At 31.5% G+C, this 26,460-nt stretch overlaps 4 protein-coding genes across 8 annotated transcripts in view; 2 read left to right on the forward strand and 2 right to left on the reverse strand.

The window, feature by feature from the left end:
• Positions 1–3,333: 3,333 nt before the first annotated feature.
• Positions 3,334–3,885, reverse strand: LOC140448934 (uncharacterized). The gene has a single exon (XM_072542072.1). It carries the CDS (start codon positions 3,883–3,885, stop codon positions 3,334–3,336), a length of 552 nt encoding a protein of 183 aa, XP_072398173.1.
• Positions 3,886–3,891: 6 nt separating this feature from the next.
• LOC140448935 (uncharacterized) lies at positions 3,892–7,964 on the reverse strand. The gene is made up of 2 exons (XM_072542073.1): positions 5,417–7,964; positions 3,892–4,616 (listed from the first exon to the last, which is right to left on the reverse strand). Exons 1-2 carry the CDS (start codon positions 7,962–7,964, stop codon positions 3,892–3,894), a joined length of 3,273 nt encoding a protein of 1,090 aa, XP_072398174.1.
• A 2,008-nt stretch (positions 7,965–9,972) lies between these two features.
• LOC140448936 (uncharacterized) lies at positions 9,973–10,680 on the forward strand. The gene has a single exon (XM_072542074.1). It carries the CDS (start codon positions 9,973–9,975, stop codon positions 10,678–10,680), a length of 708 nt encoding a protein of 235 aa, XP_072398175.1.
• Positions 10,681–21,828: 11,148 nt separating this feature from the next.
• LOC140447717 (protein 5NUC-like) overlaps positions 21,829–26,460 on the forward strand; it is a 174,644-nt gene continuing 170,012 nt past the window's right edge. For all 5 annotated transcript variants that reach the window (XM_072540531.1, XM_072540533.1, XM_072540528.1 and 2 more), the window contains exon 1: positions 21,829–22,336. In XM_072540531.1, the coding sequence (XP_072396632.1) occupies positions 21,992–22,336 (345 nt within the window). In that variant the 5' untranslated portion in view covers positions 21,829–21,991. The remainder of the gene's footprint in view (positions 22,337–26,460) is intronic.

Here is a 26,460-nt window from a genome sequence, read left to right on the forward strand (position 1 = left end):
CAAAATTTATTTTATTTCGTTTAAAATTGATAATAAAGTCGGGGTATTAATATTACTTTAATTATATTAATATTAAATTTTTACAAACTTCGGCTATTTCTGGAGTAAAATATTACTTCGATCCTTATCAATTGTTGAGCACTGTTGTATTTGACGAATAGAAAATTTCTTACATCTCTTGTTGTCATATTTACAGAAATGGATATTTGGATACCTTTTGAATAGAATTGAAATGAATAGAAAGAAAATGCCACGATTAGTAGATAAGTCAAAAATATATCGAAGATACATCATTTATATTTGAGTATTATTTATACAGGGTGTTTCATTAACTTTTATCAATATAGTAACTGGAGATACCTTAGCACAAAATACGAAGATTTAACCTAAAACACTAATCACATGCTATGATTTTTGTGACTAATATTTTTAAGTTAAATTTGATTTCATATAATTGAATGAACTATCTTTGAATAAAACCCTTGCAACTCATAAATATTGGAAATATTATTTTGATGTCTTCTACTTTAAAATGTTTAATATGTCTAATGTGCCGATATGAATGAGTCAGATTAAATTTAATTATTAGAAGAATTTTTTTACCGGTTTAACTGTTTTGTGTGTGCATTCGAGAAGCTACGTTAACTTGTCAAAAAATAAGTGCAATTTATTTTTAAACTTTTTTTATGTACTGTGTCAAAAACATGGAGCATTTAGAGGTGAAAAGTTTTAAACAAGGACAAATCTTAGATTTATATGTGCGACAAATTATTTTCAATATGTTGATATATACAACAAAAACAAATTCCGATCTGACTCCAACACAAATTGTTTCTACAACAAGTACAGCGCTGGGTGTTAGCGATACGACAGTCTGGAAAATTCGTCAGGAAGGATTGGATCATAATAGAGACTTACCCAAAATTCTGAAAAACCCACGTAAACGGACCAAGAAGGAAACCAATCGGGAGTTTACCTACGATAAGAATATCAGGAGCCAATTGAGAAGACTTGTTCACATGGAATTTTTCTTAAAGAACATACCTCCCACAATCAAAGCTATCCTGGATGTCGTTAATTTACACGAACATTTGCCTAAATTTTCCAAAAGTACTCTATATCGACTGAGCGAAGATGTAGGTGTTTGTCCTTACACCTTTGTCCTGATGGCTTTGTTTCACGCACCAGTAATAGGTCGCTGGTTTTTTCCCTTGGGGAACAAGGTTTTTGCTTAGGGAAATAGGTTCACTTTATATATATATATATATATATATATATATATATATATATATATATATATATATATTGTTATGATATGTAAAATCGAGAAAAATATTGGTTTGTTTAAAAATATTTCAAAATTCAATAACATCAAAATAATTCAGATAAGTAGGATAATATCCAACAAACATTTCGAAGAAGGAGAGTTATTAATTTCTTGAATTACCTGTACTAAACAAAATGTAAGCTTTACATCAATCATTTCTTTGTTATACTTGAGTGACCCGCATAAGTTTAAGTGAAAGCCAAAGAATTGAACGGGGTTTTTCAAAATCCATTAATGCAGTGATTAAAGACAATAGAAGGGATTATAGAAAGAGGTTTTTGTTAGTTTTTAAGATTTATAGAAAAATATTATTTGTAAATAAGTTTTAGGAAATTTATAATTATAGGTAAAAATTTGTTTGTTATCGAAATGAAAAAATGGGGGAATTGTGACGAGTTTTGATTGGCGGAGATTGAAAAAGGTCGGATAAGTATGTAGGAAAAAGTTTAGCGAGATTTAGGAGAGAAAAAAGAAGGGCAGTTGGTTTTCCAAATCTGTAAGAGGAACAAGGATTGTTCTCTGGCGGTTCCTGAGAAGTAGCAAGCAGTAGTGTTGAATGTTAGTGAGTTTTTGTGGAGTTAGTGTATCTGACAGAAGCTGGAGCAGCAAAATATTGTAAGTCATATTTTCCTACTTATATTCCAAGAGTCACTGTTCAGGCCAACGAGAGATTCAGTTTATCGTAAAGAGAAGATATTCCAAGAGTCATTTTTCACTCGGGCCAACGAGAGATTCAGTTTATCGAGAGGAGAAAGGCTATCATAATTTGAATGATTTGTGCTTTTGAAGGAGATCATTAAGGACGATATACTTGCAACAATCTGTTGTACGATTGCTGATTACATAGGGAGCGGTTGAGAGGAGATAATATAGTCTACAAGGAACAAGGATTTGGACCACTCATCATCAGAGAGAGATATTTTGTTTCTGCAGTTTTTTTCTTTTATTGATAACACAATTTTTACACGTAATTTGGAAAGGATATAAATATTTTGATTAGGAGAGTTAGAATAGTTTGGGATTTTGAGATTTCAATTAATATTGTTTGTACCATTAATTTTGATTGTTCACGTACGGAGAACAAAATTTTGAGAATCCTTATATGAGATTTGTTTATTGAAAACTTTTGAGTGTGAATTATTTCATTATTTTTATTTCAATATATAGTGTTAGATCATATGTGTTTTTTATTATTCCGGTATTCTCTGGACCTTACCTTTCACATGTAATAGCATAGATATTGAAGCACGAATTTAACCCTGAGATAAAAGAATTAAAATTGTGATAGAGTAATAATCATATCATTTAAATAATTTTAATTAATCAAAAAAATTAATTAGCTAATTATTGCTTGGCGCACCAAGACTTTAAATATCACAATAATATATATATATTTCTTTGAAGGACCACCCAGAAAACTGGGAAAAATGAAGATTCTAAAAGAACGTTTGAACAAATATATTTAAACAAATACAATGTATTTTAAACGCCGATAACTTGCATATGATACACACTTGTCGGTGATACAATATTGACACGAACTTATTAATATACCGACTGGTTTAAAACACTAATATGCCGCTGGGGCGAGTAGAGCCTGACGCTCCTTCAGTGCTGGAATTTGAACTGATACTGATGTCCACTCTCTCCCCTCAATCACAAACATTCCGAAATCTCCCCCCTGACCCCTCGACGTATTAAAAGATATGTTTATTTTTCAAATACCTTTAACTTTCAAATCATTGATAAAAACTAACTGATAAGGGTATTTGTCTCAACTTGCGGAATTTTGGAATGCGTCAGAGGGTAATTTGGAAAATACTAATCCTTTCATTGTTACGATTCTATGAAGGTTTTAGAAACTTGTGTAGAAAGTTATTTAAATGCAAGATAACGGCGCTTTACAGATTATTAGTTAGTACAAAGAAATTTTATATATCTAAACTAATATACAGTATGATACAAAAATAAACTAAATAATATGATACAAAAATAGACTAAAAATATTAAGTATTGTTGTTACGCAACATAGTCCCCCCGTTGATGTGACCTACATCTAAATGAGTATGGGGTAAAGGACATACTTTAACAACAGATCTTATAAATGTTCCGTCTTTAGTTCTTAGTTTTACAGTTCTAACCCTGCCGTCTTTACCTGGCAGTGTTTCGATTACTCTTGCCAGTGGCCATTTTAGAGGAGGAGCGTTATCATCGATTAGGAGTACAAGATCATCGACTTTAATGTTTTCTTGGGGCAGAAACCATTTGGGCTCATTTTGGAGGCGATTTAAATAATCCCTAGACCAACATTTCCAGAAATGCTGCTGAATTTTGCTGCATTTCTGCCACAGTGATAAACTATTTTCGGATTTTGTCGAGATATCTTTTTCTGGATAGGAAGTCATGCTGCTTCCAATGAGAAAATGAGCGGGGGTTAGAAAAGAAAAATCATTTGGACTGTCTGACAATGGACAGAGGGGTCGTGAATTTAAAACAGCTTCTATTTGAGCCAAAATAGTGGTTAAATCCTCAAATGTAAAAATATTATTGCCCATCATCCTTACTCAATGATACTTGCAGCTCTTTATAGCTGCTTCCCAAATTTCACCCTGATGTGGAGATCGAGGTGCAATGAACTTCCACTCAATTAATGTTGAGGCTTCGAATTCTTTTATGGTAGGTAGAACATCCGTTCCCATAAAAAAGTCATAAAGCTCTTTTAACTGATTACGAGCTCCAAGAAAGTTGGACGCATTGTCCGAATAAATGGTTTTAGGAATACCTCTGCGTGAAATGAATCTTTTTAACGTTAGTAGGAATGCTTCGGTGCTAAGACTGGACACTAGCTCTATATGGACTGCCTTAGTGACGAGGCATACGAATACTGCTATATAAGCCTTACAAATGGGAGCACGTCGCAGTTTTGAAGATTTTATTTGAAATGGGCCCCCGTAGTCGATGCCGACATTTGTGAATGGTCGAGAGACCTGAAACCGTTCTTTGGGTAGATCGGCCATTATTTGATGAGCTGGTCTTGCGTTAAATCTGTAACAGTTCTTACATTTGTAGATGATCCTCTTGATTTCTCTCAGTCCATCAAGAGGCCAATAAGTGAGTCTAATATTTGACAATGTATTTTGAGGGCCTGTGTGCAATAGGCGAATGTGTTCTCTTTCAAGTAACGATCTAACTACCTGGCATTTTGTAGGAAGAAGAAGTGGAAATTTTTGATTATACGAAACATTTGCATTGCGAAGTCGTCCACCAACTCTTATTAAATCAGATGCGTCTATAAATGGATTCAATTTTAAGATAGCCTTATTTTTTATTGTTTTTTGATGCTTTAAGTCTTTAAATTCTGATTGAAAGAATGTTAGTTGAATGATTTTAACTATTCTCTGCTCGGCTTCTATTAATTCGGAAGCCGAAAGTACACCATTTCTTTTGTTTTCTTTATTTTTAAGATTGTAAATATACCTATTGCAATATGCAATTACTCTTTGTAACCGAGTGAAAAATGAGAATTTACAAAAAGTTGTATATAGAGTAGGTTTCGAATTATTTACAGCGTGTAAAGTGGCTTTTATTTCAGGGATATCTGTTATATCAATATTTGGAACAAATTCATTAAATTTAGTGGTTGCGTTCATTAGAAAATGGGGCCCATGCCACCATAATGTATTGTCTACCAGCAGGGCCGGTGTGGTACCGCGAGACATAATATCTGCTGGGTTATCTTTAGAACTTACGTGATTCCATAAATAAGTTCGCGTTAACTCCTGTATTTGAGTTATACGGTTTGCTACGGAGATTGACCAACGAGAAGGGTGAGAATTTATCCATGCAAGTACAATTTTTGGGAGTCTGTCCAAAGCCGAACCGAAGCTATGGAAGAAACCTTTGGTGAAATAATAAGAAAGATATTAGAAATCAGGGTAGAAAGCAAAACAGTCCCTAATAATTTAAGTCTGGGTAGGGAAATGGTTTTTAGCGGAGCTACACGACTCTTTGAAGTAATTAAGTTGCATGAAACGATTCCATTTTCATGTAAAACCCGTAAATAAATACAAGCGCCATATGCCTTCATACTTGCATCGCAGAAACCATGGATTTCAATTCGAGAAATATTGAGCGGATTGAGCAGAGGTCTAGAGATTGTGAGTTTTGCAAGATCAGGAATGTGAGCTAGAAAATTCAACCATTCTGATGAAATTTCTCCTGTGAGTTTGTCATCCCAATTTAAGTTCCATATCCATATTTTTTGCATTAACAACTTGGCAGATACAGTAATCGGATTTATTAGACCAAGAGGATCAAAAATAGAAGAGATAATTGATACAACTTCTCTTTTTGTGTATTTTGGTTCACTAGAAATGTCAGGAAGAGAGATAGAGAACATGTCAGACTGAGAATTCCAACATATTCCAAGAACTTTATTTGACGAATTGTCGGGTTTTATTACATAATTAGATTTTTGAGATTCAGAGGAAATAGAGTCGAGAAACTCGGAAGAATTAGAACTCCATTTATGGAGTGGTATCCCAGCGGAATTTAGACTCGTAGAAAGTTGCTTATAAATATTGTACAAAGTCTCGATATCATTTGCACCATGTAAAATATCATCTACATAACAAGAATTTTCTAGAGCATCAGCAGCTAATGGGTATTTTTCTTTATTTCGAACTGCCAACTCTTTAAGACACCTAGTACTTAAAAAACTAGCTGAGTTTGTGCCGTAGGTCACGGTCTGAAGTTCTAGACATTTTAATTCTTCTTGCGGAGAATTGCGCCACAGAATGTTTAGTAGAAATGTCTGTTTTGGGTTAATTCTTATTTGCCTAAACATCTTTACGATGTCGGCGATAATAGTATATTTGTAAAGTCTAAAGCGAATTAGAATTTCAAACAAATCAGGTTGTGCAGTATAACCTTTGAGCATAATATCGTTGAGAGACACATTTGAGGTTGATTTCATTGATCCATCAAATACAACCCTGAGTCGAGTAGTTAAGCTATCATGCTTGAAAACACAATGATGTGGGAGAAAAAACTTATGTTTGGACGATTCATTAAGCTTAGAAAGGGGAACGTATTTACAATGCCCTAAAGAAACATATTCTGATATGAATTCTGTGTACAGATGCCGTAACTCGTCTGATTTGTTAAGCCTTTTTTCAAGATTGAAAAAACGTCTTTTTGCCAAATGAAATGATTCACCTAATTTTTGATATTCATTAGGAGTCTTCAGAGGTAGGTCTACTTGAAATCTGCCACTAGGAAGAATTGTTAGTGAAGATTTGAATATGTCCTCAGCTCGCTGTTCTGAGGGAGTTAATGTTTTTGCATGAATAGAAGTGAGTGGTTTAGTCTCTTCTATTTCCCAAAAATTCTTTAAAAGAGAATCAAGATCAGCAGTTTGTACGTGTAACGAAATATTTGAATAATGTGAGTGAGCATTGTTCTTTGAAGGAATCGCGTTTGATCCTAACATTGTATAACGAGAGTATGGGATATTTCCACCTACAATATAACCCAAATGAGTGTTTTGAAGAATAGGAAGGTTGGGGCCTAATTTTATTAAGCCGTAAGTAACTAGGTCAAAATAAATATCAGCTCCTAAAAGCATGTCTACGTCCGACGGGGTACAGAAATGTGGGTCTGCAAGTTTTATATTTTTTGGTATTTTTAATAAATTTAAATCCAGCGCTACTTGTGGATGCTGGCACGTAATGCTTTCGAGGACAGCACAGGACAGATTAAAGTTTTTACCAGGATATGTGTTTGAATAGATTTTAAGGTCTACCATCTTGTTTGAAACAGAAGAAGTTTGAGCTATACCTGATATTTGAAGATTTCTGGTATAGGTTGAATAACAAATTCTTTTGGCTAACGTGTCTGTTATGAACGAAACTTGGCTACCGGAGTCTGTTAAACAACGAACAGAGATGGGATTGTTTTCAACATCGTAAACAGTTACCAAAGCAGTTGCGAGTAAAATTTGCAGATTGTTTGAATATACAGAGTGGGACGAAATATTGCTCGGCCCTGGAAGATTTTGCGTATCTGGTAAACCTTGCGGAATTGCATTTGGAACAGAGTTGTTCTGCAAATTTGCATGAATATTCTCCGAAGTGAATTGAGACGAATGCTGATTTGGACGTTGATGACGTGAATTCCGAACAAATTGATTTTGGGCGGGTTGACTTTCAGAATTCGATCTATACGAACTTTGCCGTGAAATATTTTCCGACGGGTGCGAAATGTGAAGCAAAGAGTGATGTATTTTATTGCAGGTTTTGCAATTCGAAGATAAGGAACAAGAATTAGACATATGACCACTAGCAAGGCAATTGAGACAAAAACCTTTGTTTTTTACTTTTTGCATACGCTCTTGAGCGGACAAATTTAAAAATTGTTGGCAAGAGTATACTTTATGTGAGTTAGAATTGCATACGAAACATTTAAAAGATGTATCTCTATTATTTATAGAAATATGAAGAGACGGTTTTGATTTATAAACTGACTCTTCAAAGATCAAATTTTCCAATATCTTACATTTCTTTTCAATAAAATTCAAAAACTCATCTATTGTAGGAAGTTCGTTGAAATCTCTTTCGGATTCAAAGGATCGTTTCATATTAAAATCTAATTTTTGTGTGAACATATGAATTAAAATTAAATCTGCAAGATTGTCTGAGATATTTAAATTATTTAGCGCACTTAAATTCTTTTTTATGTGAGTTAAGAATTCTCGCAAGTTTTGTGCAGTATTTTTTGTTAATGAAGGAACGTTCAAAAGTTGTTTTAAATAAGTGTTAATTATTAAACATTTGTTTTCAAATCTATTCTTAAGTGTATCGAGCGCAACGGAAAAATTTGAGCCTACAACTTCCAAATTTTCAATTAGTTGTAGAGGCTCGTTCTTGAGAATTGATTTTAAATAAATTAGTTTTTCAATATCTGAAAGATTTAAATCATCTACGATAAGTTTGGTAAACATCTCGATAAAACTAGGCCAATTTGCTATATTTCCATCGAAATGTGGAATTTTTATTTCCGGTAGGCGGATATGATGGTTATTTGAATGATTTTGTTGAGCTGAGGTGCTCACAACAGAATTAACTGAAATTGTATCAATTTTATTCTTTAAAGCTGATCCTAACGTTAAAAATCTGTCTTCTACGTCTGCCATGTCAACAGAAAATTCATCATCTATTGTCTCTAATTCATTTTTGAACCTCGAGATATTTGTCAAAAACTTTTGATAGATAGTCTTTTCTAAAAATTAATTCATTTTTTGAAATATTATTTTTTTCATTTTCTTTAAACCAATTTTCCAATCTAGTTATCGAAGCTTTACTTCGACCTCTTGCCTTAACAAGATCATCTTTTACTTTAACAATATCATCAACCGTTTTATCCATGATTAGCTGATTGAATTAGATTAAGATTTAGTGAGCGAGAAATATGTGAAAGAATTTGATCTTTAAATTGAAAAAACAGAAGAATAGTAATAAACACAGAGATATAGCGAAAATATGAGAATTTACACTAAAAATCGAAAATATAAGTAAAAGGATATAATAATTATAAAAATAATAGCGAAATAACGAAAATGTTCAATAAATGTTCAAAAAGAGTTTATAGTATGCACTTTACAAATGATACTAAAATTAAAAAACTTACAGTTTGTTGAGTGTGATGCTAGGCGTTAAATCAGCTACTAGGATGAAGGAGTCTGGAGGCGTCCTACTGGAAGATGCTTCAGATGCTGCGTTGATGTCTAACTTGAAGATGAGACATGCGAAGATCTCTGATTCGAAGTTGAAATGTGAAGAAATCCGGTTCGAAGGACCATGAGCGAAGATGTAGGTGTTTGTCCTTACACCTTTGTCCTGATGGCTTTGTTTCACGCACCAGTAATAGGTCGCTGGTTTTTTCCCTTGGGGAACAAGGTTTTTCCTTAGGGAAATAGGTTCACTTTATATATATATTTCTTTGAAGGACCACCCAGAAAACTGGGAAAAATGAAGATTCTAAAAGAACGTTTGAACAAATATATTTAAACAAATACAATGTATTTTAAACGCCGATAACTTGCATATGATACACACTTGTCGGTGATACAATATTGACACGAACTTATTAATATACCGACTGGTTTAAAACACTAATATGCCGCTGGGGCGAGTAGAGCCTGACGCTCCTTCAGTGCTGGAATTTGAACTGATACTGATGTCCACTCTCTCCCCTCAATCACAAACATTCCGAAATCTCCCCCCTGACCCCTCGACGTATTAAAAGATATGTTTATTTTTCAAATACCTTTAATTTTCAAATCGTTGATAAAAACTACCTGATAAGGGTATTTGTCTCAACTTGCGGAATTTTGGAATACGTCAGAGGGTAATTTGGAAAATACTAATCCTTTCATTGTTACGATTCTATGAAGGTTTTAGAAACTTGTGTAGAAAGTTATTTAAATGCAAGATAACGGCGCTTTACAGATTATTAGTTAGTACAAAGAAATTTTATATATCTAAACTAATATACAGTATGATACAAAAATAAACTAAATAATATGATACAAAAATAGACTAAAAATATTAAGTATTGTTGTTACGCAACATCGACTATTGCGAGAGATGGGGTTTGTTTATGAAAAAAGAGGAAAGAAAGCAGTAATGATGGAACGTCCTGACATAATAAATTGGAGGCATAAATTTCTTAGAAAAATACAGAATTATCGAAATCAAGGATACAATATTTTCTATTTAGATGAAAGTTGGGTAAATATCGAACATACAGTAAATAAGGTATGGATGAATTCAACCATAACCAGTTATAAGGATGCATTTTTAAAAGGCTTGACTACTGGTCTAAATGATCCAAAACAAAGAAGTCCGAGATTTGTCTTGTTACATGTTGGATCTGATAGAGGTTTTCTACCAAATTCAGCATGTGTATTTTTAGCAAAAAAAGATTCAGGCGACTACCATGACAAAATGAATGGCAAGTCTTTTGAAAACTGGTTTGAAAATAAACTAATCGCAAACCTCCCAAAAGGAGAAAAAAATGTGGTAGTAATGGATAATGCTCCATATCATTCATGCAAACAAAATTTCCCAAGAAGCTCCTGGAACAAACAACAAATTCAAGAATGGTTAGGAGAGAAGGATATATTTTATGAAGAAGATTATTTAAAGTCAGAACTATTGGATGTAGCAAATAGTTATGCAGATATATACGACAAGTATAACATCGAAACTTTGGTCGAGAAATACGGCGTAGAAGTATTACGATTGCCTCCCTATCACTGTGAGCTTAATCCAATAGAGATGGTTTGGAACTAAGTTAAACATTACGTTGCATCCCGAAACAATGACTTTAAAAAAGATCGTGTGCAACAACTCATCCAGAAAGCGTTTGCCAATGTCACTGCTGAACAGTGGCAAAATTATATACAGCATGTCATCAAAATTGGAAAAAGAAATGTAGATATCTGACAACCTACAAGAAGATATCCTACCGGTGATTATCACAGCCAACACAGGCAGTTCCAGTGAGGACGATTTTTCCGAAATGGAGTAGAGATCAGACACTGTTATTGTAAGTCTTATCTTTATTCATTAGGTAGCGTTTAGGCTACATACATTTTTATTCTTTTATTAGCACAATTTTATTCTTTGGTGTATACTCACTTTTCTTTGTAATAATTATTGAGACTGTTAATAGTAATAATTGATCCAAGTTGGTATATATCCTGTCGGTATATAAATTAACAATTTAAATTTGTAGCCACTACGGAGCTACGAATTTTTTTTGTTGCAGTTTCCCTAGTAGACGTTCTGTTGTTACACCCTGTATAATTTAGTAAAAAAGATTTCAAAGAAAAAAGTTTTATTAAATTTTGTGTAATTTTCAAAATCTTGAAGTTGTAAATAATGTTACATTAAACATAACATTTAATACAAACACACCAAAGAAAGATCAGGTTTAATTCCAAAATTTATACATAAATCTGGAGAATCTTTTGTAGTGTGTTTACCAGACGGGACGCAAGTAGAAAATGAAGAATTAGCTGAGATAGATATAAAGCAAATAGAAGAAGAAATAATTAGAAATAAAATAACGAAAGTTGATCAGGGTTCTCGTAGCTTGGGCGTTATATAAATGTATAGAGAAAGCTAAGAAAATGATTAGGAAAAGGAGTGTCAAGAAACGTCACAGATAATCAGGGTCCACGTTTACCGAGAAATAAAAATGTGAAAGACACGCAAAGACAACGTACAAATAAAAAACAAAAGAACATAATCTCCACGTTTTGGGCGGCATAAATAAATGTGTAACCTCGGAAACCTTTTTTGGATGGTGCTAGAAAGTTCACCAATGGCGACACTGCGGACGGCAACCAGATGGTTGGTAGAGAGCGAGTCGTGGGTTCGAAACTAGCTTTTGAAACTGGGAATGGGTCCAACGGACGAAATAAGTAAAGGTAGAACATGATAATAGATATTAGAAAAGACAGAAATAAACAAAAAGATAGACGGGTAAAATTACCAAAAATAAGATAAGATAGAAACAGTGCGCCACGTAACTTTTTGGATTCAAGGAGAAAATTAAGAAACCTTAGAAAAGAAAAGAGGTAAGGAAAGATATTTAGGTTCTGAGACCAAATCCAAGGAAAGATATCGACAGTTAATTGTTAAATAAATTCGGTCAACACACTATATAAACAAATAATACATATATTAGGTGGACTCCTTCCACCTACTTACCTATAAAACGTAATCAGCCTGATCTTTCTTCTGGTCGAAGGTTTATTAATTATTTAATATAATAAACAAACATTCAGAGGTATTGTTATATCAGGAAACTTATTAGGAGTCGAAAAATAAAATTCATTGATAAAACAAAACAATATATTCAACACCACTATGATATAGGCAGCTGAATGTATACACATGTAAAAATAATGCACCATCAATTATTGAATGGTGGTATACATATAACAATAAACAATATTGTAATTAGGAAATACCTTTACAAATGCAGTATAATTAAAGTAGGCACAAATTAAATTATCAGCGAAGAGAGCCTGATAATATTTAAAAAAATTCAACTAATGCTGATAGAAATGTCTCTTTGCTGTTTATGGGCTTATCTCGAGATATGGGTTAAAAATGTATAACGATTATGGCAAATAACAAAATGATTAAATTTAAATTCTAAAGAATACAAAAAGGTTTCAAGCATTCTGTATTATAAAAATAAACCACCCGCACTTGGTTTCAAGATAATTATCTATATCGCACTGTTGTTTAATAATTAACTGAGAATTAAATGTTCTTAATTTAAAAGTTCTTAGTAGTTGATTGAAAGTTCGTATGAAAATATTAAATGTTCCTTGATTGAATGCTAACTCAGTAGTTAACCTTAACTACAGGAGAAGAAGTAGTCGACGGAGATTCGCCCAGATAGTTGAAGATAATATGATTATGACAACTTACGATAATCCTTGATGACTGCTGCACTCTCCACTGAAGCTAAATACATTACTTGCATTAAACACTGAAGTTAATTACATTGAAGGTAGTTTATACTAATATGGTATTAGATTAAGAAACTGAAACAATTAAGTGTATATACACTTAAAGAAAAAATTCACAGAGACGGTAATATAGGCAAGCGGCTTTACTCAAAGATCGCCCTGCCAGAAGTGAAGTTCTTCCACTCAAAATTCCACAAGCTCCCCCAAAAAAAGGTGAGATTACCCCCACTTAAAAATGACAGGCCAGCCTGTATGTATTTCTAGGAAGGTAAAAGGTTCTAACAATATCGAAAATAACGGTACTCTTCTAGCTAGGAACGTGATGAAAGATAAATCCTTTCGGATTAAGTTCTCTCAGAAATTTACTATAACGTGCCTTCGACGATATTTACCATTCTACAAAAATAATATTAAATATGAACCACTTGTTACATAAATTTTTTAGAATCATTCAGAAGATTATTGTGTAGAAATTTAAATTTTTCCCGAATTTAACTCGGATATTAACTTAAAATTTTATCTTTTCAAATTTCACAAGACATTTGATGGTCTTAATCTTAAGGCTTCCGAAAGCAAATCTCGATTTTACCCAACCTACTCTTACTACAGAACATTATCTTTCCCTTCATTACTATGTCACAAACAAAGCCCAATTCTATACAGTCCACCAAGAGTCCTAAACAATTACACAAGTCAAATTGCCAGTAAAAGAAACATCAGGTAAAATCGTAATCCCAAGACAAAAAGTCGAAGGTGTTATTCTAAGAGAAACTCACCGTCGCATGTAATCAACTTGCCTGAACCAAGCTAGTCAATAACACCGATGAATATATCCAAGTAGCAATAACTGATCCCATCAAAAGTCAACCAATAAATCTAAGAGATGTCGATCCTTTCCTAAGAACCGATCATTTTAATACAAAAGAAGAATATCACCTAAGACGACAGTGCAGGAAGTTTGCATCATGCATATTTCATAATTCAGACAGTCCGTTAACATTTACTAATCAAATAAAACACCATATACGAACCAGAGATGAAGTTCCAGTTTACACCAAGTCAAATATCCACACATCCATAAGAATGATCGATCAAGGAATCATCAGACCGAGTCAATTGCCCTGGCCATCCTCAGTATGGGCCATTCCAAAGAAACCAGATGCCCCAGGAAAAATTAAATGGTGAATAGTTGTCGTTGTAGGTGAACGAGAAAACCATCGATGATGGATATCCAATTCTAAATATAACAGACATTCTTGGACAAACTAGGACGCTTCCAATACTTTTCCACCCAGATGTAGCCAACGGATTCCATTAAATTGAAATGGAAGAAGATATCTAAAAGACTGCATTTAACGTTGAAAATGGCCACTATGAATACCTGAGAATGCCATTCTCAAAAATGCACCCTCAACATGCCAGAGAGTAATGGTTCTCCATTACCGTACTAAAAAGACTTACTAAAAAGATGAGAAGTATATCTAGTCTACATGGACGACATTATTGTATTTTTAAACTCTCTTTAAGAACACATGGTAAATCTTAAGAAGATTTTTGAGAAATTAAGAGAAACAAGATTTAAAATACAAGTTGACAAATGTGAATTCCTTAAGAAAAACTAATGCTTATACTAATATAAAAATTACCACTAATACGTTATGCAAGCAACACTATTGTTTATAAATACATACTAAAATAATTAACTAAAATCGCCTAAATAGGTTTTTAAAAAGTAAATACGTTTTTTATAGATATATAACTTCTAGATAGAATAGTACAGTATCTACTATTCTCTAAGTTAATGCATGCCAGATAAAATTCATTCAAACCGATAACATTCTTATTAAATCCTGTTGTAATCTGCCAAAATGTTGTACAAAATAATTGATATGGCAACCCTGTAAGTATGACGATTCGCTTGAAGCGTTTTGGGACCGAAAGTAATCTATCGATGATAAATACTACCCACATTTGAGATGGAGCCATCTCTTTAGTTTCTCTCTCTCATAGTAGTCTTTATCTCTCAGTTTAGGAAAAAATATTCAACGTTTTATTGCAAATATTTTCCACTTTTACAGCTTTATAATATGTTCTTATTAAAATTTTTTCCGGTTTCTTACCGGTAGCTTTATTATAAGACAGAACATATTATTTTTTATCATTGTGACAAAACTGTAAATTCAAAAATTTTCAAAAAATTCATAAGTATTTCTTAGGGTTATATCTTTATGCTGTAAGAAAATTAACAAAATTGTATGTCTGGTTTTCCCGCTTTATACTTGGAAAAAAGCAGTTTTTTAGAGTTTTTTTTTTTTCGAAAACAAAAACATGAGGTTTGCTCAAAATTTGTCAAAATACTTCTAGTTGTCACATATATACCTTCTCAAATTTTTTCAATTTTTTTGAATTTGTAGTTTGTCTTTTGGGGGGTACAGTTAAAGTGAGTTTTGAAATGTTGCCATTGTATCCAGTTGTACCTATTTCTGTTTTGAAAAAAGCCAAGCCATAGTGGCATTTCAACCTTTGTTTGTGGTCGTCATTCCAGACCATTAATGCAGTTCCGTTCTCCCAGAAATTCTAAGGTCAAGTGAGGTCCGGTTTACAAGTAAAAGTTCATTTTGGTGAAATCAGGTAACTTTTTCTGTGATTAAATCTTAAAGTAAAAATAAACATTAAAATAATAATTGCTTTCTTAATTGCATAATTTAAAGATTGTGATAAATAATATATAGTAAATCTTAAGGTCTGGCTATGCTGTCATTTTAATTGTTCTCTGTCGTCAAATTAAATGTTGACATATGACAGCTAGCCTTATTATATTTGTGATATTGTTTATTTTGTTTTTAGAAAAAGTTAACCTTTATGATGTTTTCATTTAAAAAAATAATTCTTCAATTTTAATAATTGTTTCTGCCACAGTTATAGCCCAGTAACATTTGTAAGTTTTGTAGAAACGGATTTTGTAAACAGATAGGACATATGTAAGTTTTTTTCTCTTTCATTATTTTGGTATAAATCCTTGTAATTATATATATTGTAATTACTTTTGTGTTATCTGTATGTGTAACTGTTTGTGTTGAGACAACAATAAATGTTTGATTTATTTCTCTAAATCTTTTTTTTATTTATTTAAAAAAAAAGTTTATAACCCCTTTTTTGAGTTTCTTTTAAAAATATATATTTTTCATTTCTAATAATTATTTCAATAGTTATAACTAGTTGTTGTAATCGTTATAATTTGGCACCTAGAAACGGCGTCCATTTTAAATTGCTAGAGGTCCTTCCTGTTGTTTGTTTTGCTTGTCCGTTTATTCCAGGCGATTCTTGTCAGTATCCATTTGTTTCATTTTGTAGTTGCTCCAATCCGACCCCTTGTCATTCAACTTATCCACGACTCAGCTACTCCAAATAAACCCTGAGTACTGTTCGCATAAGTATCGTTTATTTTGCTTTGCCCTATCTCCACCCCAATAGTTTCTGTTCCCAACTTTCAACCCCTATAATTATACCCTATGTGGTAGACAAAATATTTCGTTACAACTATATTAAAGTAGATTTAGTAGATTTAGTTGAAAATGTGTGCCGTCTACAATTGCGCTCGAGCCACTCGCCGATGGCCTATGGTCATTTTTTATTCTGCAATGAATGTAGCTGGTATCAATTCATTTGTAATAAACAAATTTAAATCTAATGAGATAGATAAAACGCATAGAAGACATTTTCTATATAGAAGCTCTTGGTATGGAACTAGTAAACGATCATCTACAACGTCGATGTTTGAATAAACATATTCCTAGATCAATTAGGTCAAGAATAAAAGAAATTTGCTATATTGAAGAAGAAATTGTCCCAGCCGCAAATCCACAAATTAATCGTCGAGGTCGTTGTTTTTACTATAGTAGACAAAAAAAAATAGGCCAACCAGATATATATACCTTTCAAAAATGCCAAAAATTTGTATGCTTAGAACACGCAAAATGCATTTGCTCCGACTGCCTACAAGATGGTATTTCCGAAGACAGCAGCGAAGATTGAATTTATAATTTATAAATTTATTCATGTATCTACTTTACGCAGCTCATACATTTGTTTTTAATTTAGTCTTTGTTTAATTTTTTAGAAATAAATGTTTTTTATTTGTTTAATTAGTGTTTTTGTGTTTTATAGTACTCAAAATGCGAAAAAGATATATCTGTTAACTTTGATTTTCAAAACATGAGTTTAAATACAAATTATAATAAATTTGTATGTAAATATTTTTTTTGTCTATTTTAATTATATATTTAAAGAATCGAGCAGTTCTCAGACCGTTTTTCGACAATATTTGTTTTTTGGACCTTTTCTAGATTTGCGGACTGCTAGTCTGACAAAGACAACAAAATCGTCAGAAATCAAATTGACTACATCCTAATAAAACACATATCGAAACTCAATTCTGGCAGTAAAGGCATATCCAGGAGCAGACGTATCCTCTGATCACAGTCTTCTTATTTCTAGGTTTCAACTTCGAATAAAAAAGACGCAAAAAAGCCGCAACAGCAATAAACTTAACAAACAGAAACTAAAGTCAGAAGAAACAAAAGAAAATCTGAAATACGAAATCAACACAAATTTAGATAGAAACCCAAGAAATAATTGCAACGTAGAGCAGCAGTGGCAATTCTTCAAAACCTCTATATTGGAGCCAAGTAAGAAAGTACTTACAACAAACAAATGTAAGAAAAAAGAGTGGATGACCGAGGAAATTCTAGAGTTGATGAATGAACAAAACCATCAATCTTCTTCTTTAAGTTCCATCTTCTATCGAAGGTTGGAAATCATCATGGCTATGCGGACTCTGTTGACTGCCGCTCTAAAAAGTTCTGCACTAAACCATTCCCTTAAGCATTTGTTAAAAATTTGTAACAATAGTAATGATCCTCAATGAGGTAGATTTTTAATGATAGAGTATAAAATTAAGTCAAGTCCCGTAGCAGATTCTTTTTTAGAATTGATTATGTATTTGTATTCATTAAAGGTAAAAGGGGAACTTGTATTGCTAGGTTGTATACTTTGTTGATGTAAATGGATACTGGGGGAGCCAAGGAATTCAGTATCTCTTGTGCCATATCTAGCTATTTTCCTAACTTTATCCCATATTGCCTTGATTGGTGAGTTTCTATTAAGGCCTTCTACGAATTTCCTAAAATTATTCTTCCTTTTTTATTTAAGGAATCTTCTAGCTATAGCACACTTGTTTTTTACTATTAAATAATTTTGTAAGTTGGGTGTTGATTGGAATTGCTTTGTTGCCTTTATTCTGTCTTTAATGACTTCAGCGCAAGATTCGTCCCACCATGGGATATTATACTGTTTATTGACATTTCATTTGTGCAATGGGATGGACAACTGTGCAGCTTGATTTATTAAATCTGCAAATGATTGGTAGTTCTCACCTGGAAATGATGTAAACGATGACTCTAATACTGAGGTATATTGATCCCAATTAGCTTTTTTGAAGTTTCTTTTATTCCTTGGTGGCATGTGGATGGTAATGTTTTGGGCCAGTGGCGGCCGGTCAGGGTCAGCAGGGTCGGCAGTGCCAACCCACACCTTTATAGATATTATAGATTTTTTTTAATATTTAATTTAATCAATATTTCGATAATTTATTGTGACAGGTAATAAGTTGATGTCATTTGTTTATGTAAAATAAAAAAATATCTGTGAGATAATTAAGACAAAATTTTATTCATGGTTTTTAAAAGAAGTACCGTAGTGATCCCTGCGTAAGACAATTTTCAAATTAATGATCCGAAATCCGAGACATCCATCCGCCTGTGTGAATTCTTAAAAAGACATGTTTCGGGGTTTCGGCAAGCCCATCCCAAGTTTGACGATCTACATGTAAAAATCAACGGAATGTTAGTTGATGAGCAACCAAACATACATTTCTCTGCTTACACATTTAATTGCCAAGTACGGCAAATTTAAATTTGCCGATGCCTCATTTGGATTGGCTGCAAACTGTACCTTGCGAGCGCGGGATAAAATGTTATTTTGGGCGTGATAAGTACTTAAGAACTTAAGTAGTGAAGTGATATTGAGTGCACGTACTGGCTTTTCTTTAAGGGATTTATTTTTATTGTCTAAGGTAATACTGTGATACGTTACCACTGCCGTAAATAGTTAATGGTTAAAAGGTTTTTTGATATATTAGAAGTTTTTTTTTAATTAAAGTGTAAACAAATTTAGGTAAATTAAGCTAAAAAATGCAAGCTATGGGAGAAACTGTAAGTATTGATAAATCTGATATTGTAAATTATATTTTGCAAAATGGGTTTCATTTATTTCATACGAAGAACAAATAAATTGTTATTAAAAATAAGGGGCGTCCTTTGCCTAAAATGTCCCGACTTATACATATTAGTGCGAGGGGTAAGGGACGTAATAGATCATATTCAGATAATTGGTACAGCAAGTACTCATGGCTTACCGGGAGTGAAATAAAAAACAAACTTTTCTGTTGGCCTTGCATTTTATTTTCGACAAATAGGGGCAAACATCAAAATCTGTGGTGTGAATCTGGTTACGATAAGTTAAAGGAATTATTTAGAACTTTACAGAAACATAATATTTCGAAAGATCATACATACAACCAGATTAAATTAGATTAATTTGGAAAACAAAATATCTATTTAGATTAGAATTAGATAATGCTCAACGTGAAAATGCTATTAAACATAACGAAATTGTAAAAAATAATCACGCAGTTTTACGTTGTTTAATTGATATTGTAATTTTTTTAAGTTGTCAGTAGTTATCATTTAGGGGACGATGAATCGGAGCATTCGTTAAATCAATTTAATTATTGAGAAATAATAAAAATGTTTAAGAAATACGATTTGGAATTTTCAAATTTACACTCTGATTGGAAGACATTTAACGGTGTATCTAAAACAATCCAGAATGAATTAATAGAATCAATTAGTTACATTTTGAGTAACGTTATTGAATCTGAGATTCAGGGAACCATTCGCTTTTCACTAGAAATAGATGAAACTACCGATATATCATGTCATTCGCAATTATCAATTGTTGTTCGATACGCGTTACGTGGTAATATTTATGAGAGGTTTTAGGTTTTACAGACGTGAGTAAAAGCCATAAGGCAGAATATATTTTTGGTGTTCTAAAGGACAGATTAAAATTTTTTGATAAAAATAAATTGGTAGGGCAAACTTATGACAGCGCTGCCGTGATGTCTGGTGAATTGAATGGTCTCCAGGTGAAAGTTAAAACTATTGCACCGCGAGCTTTATTTACTCACTGTCATGCGCATCAGTTCGTCAGACGCGTTAGAATCTCGGTTAGTTTTCACTGTGGCTTGTGGCAGATTTTCGTGAACAGCTTTTGGAAGTTTTTGATTTTATTATTGAATGCAACGATTTTGAAAGTGATATCGCAATCCGTGAAGAAATCGTTTGAAAACTTTATTAAATGATTACTCTTTAAACAGACTTTTAAATATTTTTAAGAAAGTGTTTACGTAAACTGATTTGATATTCAATGTTGTTCAAAATCAGTTAACTGACATTATTTATTCCAAAAATAGAATAACAATACTGGTGCAAAATCTCAAAGATAAAAGATATTCGTAATGATAGTAATTTCCAGTATATACGCAGTGACTTTTTCGCCTCGCTTGATATTTCCGAACCCCCCCAAAAAAAGTCAAAGGCATGACACAGAAACAGATCTCGAGAAACGAGTATATTTTGAAATTTTGGATACTATTATTATGCAAACAGATACTCGTTTTTCGAATTTTGAGCATTTGCAAATTTTTGACCCCTTTGACGGTTCAAAATTTGAAAGTTACGGCAAAGAATTTCCAAGATATTTATTAAAAAGGTTAATTAAAAATTATCCATCATTCTTTAATCAAATAAAATTAGAAAATGAATTAAAAGTTTTATGTGCTGATAGAAATATTTTCGGAAGTTACAAGATATGTATAATTTTATATACTGCAATTTATTGCAACTTCTGCCTCAAACAAACGAGATTTCTCTTGTCTCAAAAAATCAAAATGTATTGCCAAAACATCATGAAACAAGAGAGAATGTCAAGCTTGTCTCAAATGCCAATAGAAAAAAAAATTTTAAATCTCTCCAAAACTAAATTTTACAATGACGTTATAACCCATTTTGCTACTGTTCATCATCGTAGACTAGAGTTAATTTATAAACATGTTTAGGTTCTAAATTTATAGGAAAAAACAAAAAAAAGTAAACAAAAAAACAAAAAAAAACTCCCATGATGATTGAAGTCTTTTTATTAGACGGTATACCTATCTGAGGAGACAAAAAAACCTTGCCGACCTTGTCTCTAAAGCCACGAGCCGCCACTGTTTTGGACACCAATTTTGCACATTGTAGGTAGATGACCACTAAATCCTAAGTCGGGAATTATTTGCCATGATGATCTGGTAGCAATATCCTTAGATGTTATTGTTAGGTCCACCGCTGATGATCTTTTTGGTGATGGTGCTATTCTGGTAGATGACAAATTAATATATATATATATATATATATATATATATATATATATATATATATATATATATATATATATATATATATATATATATATATATATATATATATATATATATATATATATATGTTATAGGGTTATCATTGCAGACAAAAGTTAACTATGACTTTAGAAAAAGCAAGAATGGCGTTATTCTTGGAGTTAAATGTATGAATATTTGATAATTTATGTCATAATTTAATAAAGGTACCTATTTAAACAAAAACTTACGCCCAATTTATTTTTTTTTATATTATTATTATTTTCATTAAGAAATAGATATTTTAAAAGCAACATTTAATGCGCGCGTCAAAGGTTTTTCTATATCGCTTATATAAAAAAAGAGTTGTTTAAATTTCTGTTGTCTATTAAATTCACGTTCGGTTTCATTCAGTGTCAGTGCTACACGAACTGCGTCTCGTTCTGAAACTCAAATGTTTCGACAGCAAATTAGTTAATAGAAATTAAGTGTTGTGTATGTAGCAGCTCCAGTTCAGTGCGGTGCCAAAAATAATATTAAATTGCAACAACTAACAATGAAATACGCTGTGCTCGTGTTAACTTTTTTACACCTCCTGAATACGATTTTCTGCAATTTCGACCTAGTAATTTTACATAATAACGACATTCACGGCAGGTTTGAACAGACCGAGCGGAATTCGGGAACTTGTCAGCCGAAAAACAGGAACTCTACGTGCATTGGAGGTTTTGCCAGGACTGCACATGTGGTACGGAAGCACAGGGAAGCTGCTCAGAATGGAACAGGACCGGAAGTTCTTTATTTATACGCTGGTGATACTTTTATCGGAACTGTGTGGTATACTGTACATACATGGAACATAAGTTCAACTTTCATGAATCTTCTTAGCCCTGATGCACAAGTAAGTACCTACTTTTTATTGCGTATAATTCTGAAATCGACAATATCTATTCATTAATTCTTAAGTTATTTTAAAGCGTTCAGAGGTCAGATTAAGTAATATATTTTAAAAATATTCACACTTTCGTTGTAACAGTAAAAATTTAGATTGTAATATATACATTAACTAAATATATAAAAATAAATAGAATTGAAGTGAAAATCAAAATATTTCCTAAGTAACACACGTTATACAAAATATTTGTTATATATATATATATATATATATATATATATATATATATATATATATATATATATATATATATATATATATATACAAGGCGGTCCTTAAGTAATTGTACAAACAGAAACCGTAGATTCTGCACTTTAAATACACAAAATATTACGATTTAAGCCAACTTACTTTAATAAAATGTTGATATTAAGAAAGATACAGGGTGTTAAAGTGGAAATTTAAAATTTTATTTTTCACTATAATTTTTACGTTTGTAGATATTTTTGAACAAAAATTTACAGTTATATGCTTTTGAGTAGGATAAATTATAATTTTATACTTACTTTTATGTAACCAATAGAGGGCGCCACATATGCCACAAGTGTGGCATAAATTTGCGCCTAACTTTTTTGCTCTTTAAGTTAGCTCTATTTGTGTTAAAAAATATTAAAGATACATTATTTTTACAACAAAAGGATACTAGTTAGTAACCTGAAAATTTAACCGTTTTCGAGATAAATGCATTTTATAAGTCAGCTGCACAATAATTCTTAGTTTGATATTTGTGCGGTAAAACACTGAATACCTATAGATAAGCATAATTAATAGTTTATTCTTATTAAAACAACTCAAAGATGATAATAATGTAACATCACAAAATGCTTTGTTATATGTGCTAAATGTCTTATTGGAGAAAAGATATTTCATCTTCTTCTTTAGGTGCCGTGTCCGTATTCAGACGTTGGCCGTCATCATGTTTACAATTAACCTTTGCTATCGCTTCTTAAGTTTCTATAATGGCGTTGTATTACTTTTTCTCTATTGTAAAATGCTAAAAACCTAAAATATGTGGTTTATGCAAGATGGTACACAACCACATTCTAGAGAGAAGGTAGTTACATAGAAACATACTTAAATACAACTTTTCTGAACGTTGGATTGGTCGTGGTAGTCATATTCCTTGGCAATGTGGTGAGATATTGATATAATTATTTAATTCATAAAAAATGCGAAAAGAATACTTATTGTTCATTACGTAAATTGTTTACCCATTTTTATTAGGACAAATAGAAACTAGAGCACAGGTATTGAATAACACATATGTGTCCTGTTTCATAATACTTTTGCTACAAATCTAACCTGAAAGACTCGGCATTTTTACAAAAACATCATCGTTGTCCTAATAACCGATATTGTTATAAATATAGTAAACACACAGGCAATTTAGTTCAGCATAATATTAGTTCGTTAGTAAATCATAATAGTCCATTTCTTCGAGATGTAATTATAGTTACTCGTAAGCTGTAACGTAATCATATAAATAAGTAATGTCATCGATATATTCATCCATTATACATTATAGCCACCACGTAGCCCCGAATTTATTCCGCTTGATTTTGGTGTATGGGACGCATTAAAACAACGTGTCTATAAGAATCCCATAAACATTCGCAACCAACTATGGGAAGAAATAAATACTGCAACAGTTTCTTTAGAACCAATAATGCTATTTAATATGAGACGATCTTTTATGGAATATATTTACAAATGAATTAAAGAAAGTGGTGGACATATCCAACATTTAATTTGACAAAAAGTTATGTTATTTATTTTACCTATTTCTTAATTTGGTTTGTAAACAAAATGTTCTGATTATGGCTTTAATTTAACATAAAACGTAAAATGTTTGATGTAAAATTCTATTATTCTGTTATTCTGTCAAATCCTATTATTAATTATCCTGCTGATATATTTATTTTATTTAATATTTCGTTAACTATTAACTTTAGTTAAAGGTATTTTATACCAAAATTCAGAAGTATTAATGTTTTTGTCTATTTTTTCTTCGTTGCCTGGAGTAATTGCCTTAGATCAGAATTATGCAGCTGAATTTTAAAATGCGATTATCTCGAAAACTGTTGAGTTTTGAAGTTATTAACAAGTATACCTTTTTTTTGTTAAAATAATGTATCTTTAATATTTTCTATCCCAAATACAGGCAACTTAAAGAGCAAAAAAGTTAAGAGCAAATTTATACCACATATGTGGCATAAGTGGCGCCCTCTATCAGTTACATCAAAGTGTGCATCAAATTATAATTTCTCATATTTAAAAGTACCCAGTTATAAATTTTTATACATAAATGTTTACAAACATAAAAGTTATAGCGAAAAATAAAATTTTAATTTTGCACTTTAACACCCCGTATCGTTCTTAATATTAACATTTTATTAAAGCAATTTGGCTTAAATCGTAATATTTTAAAGTGTAGAATCTACTGTTTCTTTTTGTACATTTACTTAAGGACCACCCTATATATATATATATATATATATATATATATATATATATATATATATATATATATATATATATATATATATATATATATATATATATATATATATATATATATTTATATATATATATATATATATATATATATATTTATATATATATATATATATATATATATATATATATATATATATATATATATATATATAAGAATTACTGGATATTAGTGACTGTCGATATAAACAAACAACACAGTTTATTAGGGTTGCAGTCAGAAAATTGGCCGGGATGTTAATGAAACACTCTTTTGACTTTTTGTCTAGCTTTCGGAATGGTTTTATTCCTTTTTCAAGACACTATAATAGGAAAAATATGTAAATATTTATAAAATATCACAATTCTTCAGTGCAACTTACTAGTCGTTGAGATTATTTGTAAAAGCATTGACACTCAACATTAATAACAGACATATAAAATATAAAATAATGGACAAAACACATTCTAAAATTTTTAAAATTTACCTCCGACACATAGAGAACAAATAGAAAAAACCCTATAACTAAAAAGTAATTAGGTGTATAGTATTTATAAAGTCAGTTGAAACACCTAAAAAACTGGTAGCCTACAAACATTAAAAGAATAATATCATATTACCAGACATGAGCGCATCATTTATTTTTATATTCAAATATAGATTAATGAAGAACAGAATAAGGACAATTTTAATTTACTTAAAACTGTCGTAATTTACATAAGTGTATAAAAAAGTTTTTAACATATATTTAGCAACAAAAATAATTTATATATAATGGCAATATGCCATATTGACAGTATAATGATTTAAAACAGTTATTATACTTCGTAAAAATAATTAACATTTTAGTTGTACAGCACTGGCATGATTCAACAGCGTTTCTTATCTGTACACCATCGCCAGCGGCTAAAAGCGAACCTCCAAGTAGCCTGTTAAATATTGGTGATTTTGAATAACATATCAATGTCCAATATTTATTTGATGGGGTGTATCTTTCATTCTCTCTTTCTTCTATCTCTTTCCTACGAAGTACGGGGATTGTTCAAATACGTTTGAAACATTGACGCGTGTTATTTATACTTTAACTTGATTACCGGTAAATGTAATATTGAACTGCCCTTATAAATCTCGTCGGAGTGAAATGTTTCAACTGACTTTATAAATACTATACTTAATATTATATTTCTTTTTAAAAAATACTAGAAGCCCATCTTAAGATCACCTAAGATTACTTTAAGTCGGTAGGTTACACCGTTTTCTAGAAAAATCGATTTGAAAATTTTTCGTTTTTTCATCATGAAAGTTAAATTAATAGGTACCTTAATTAATTTTATAAATTATCTTTTGTTTCAATAAATCAGCAAACAATTCGTAAAAACAGTTCGGGAAAACAAGCAAAAAATCAAATTGAAACAAAATTTTATTTAAAGGGTTTTAAACATAAAGTATTTTTTTTACGATTTAACGAAACACAAAAGAACAAGTATCAAAAGTAGATAGTTACAAAAGATGCTAGATGTTGATGACCATTAGTCTCTATGCATAAATTTACCTTTTGCTTAGAGAACGCCGAATT

Source organism: Diabrotica undecimpunctata, chromosome 8 (genome assembly GCF_040954645.1).
Source record: "Diabrotica undecimpunctata isolate CICGRU chromosome 8, icDiaUnde3, whole genome shotgun sequence".
NCBI classification, from domain to species: domain Eukaryota; kingdom Metazoa; phylum Arthropoda; class Insecta; order Coleoptera; family Chrysomelidae; genus Diabrotica; species Diabrotica undecimpunctata.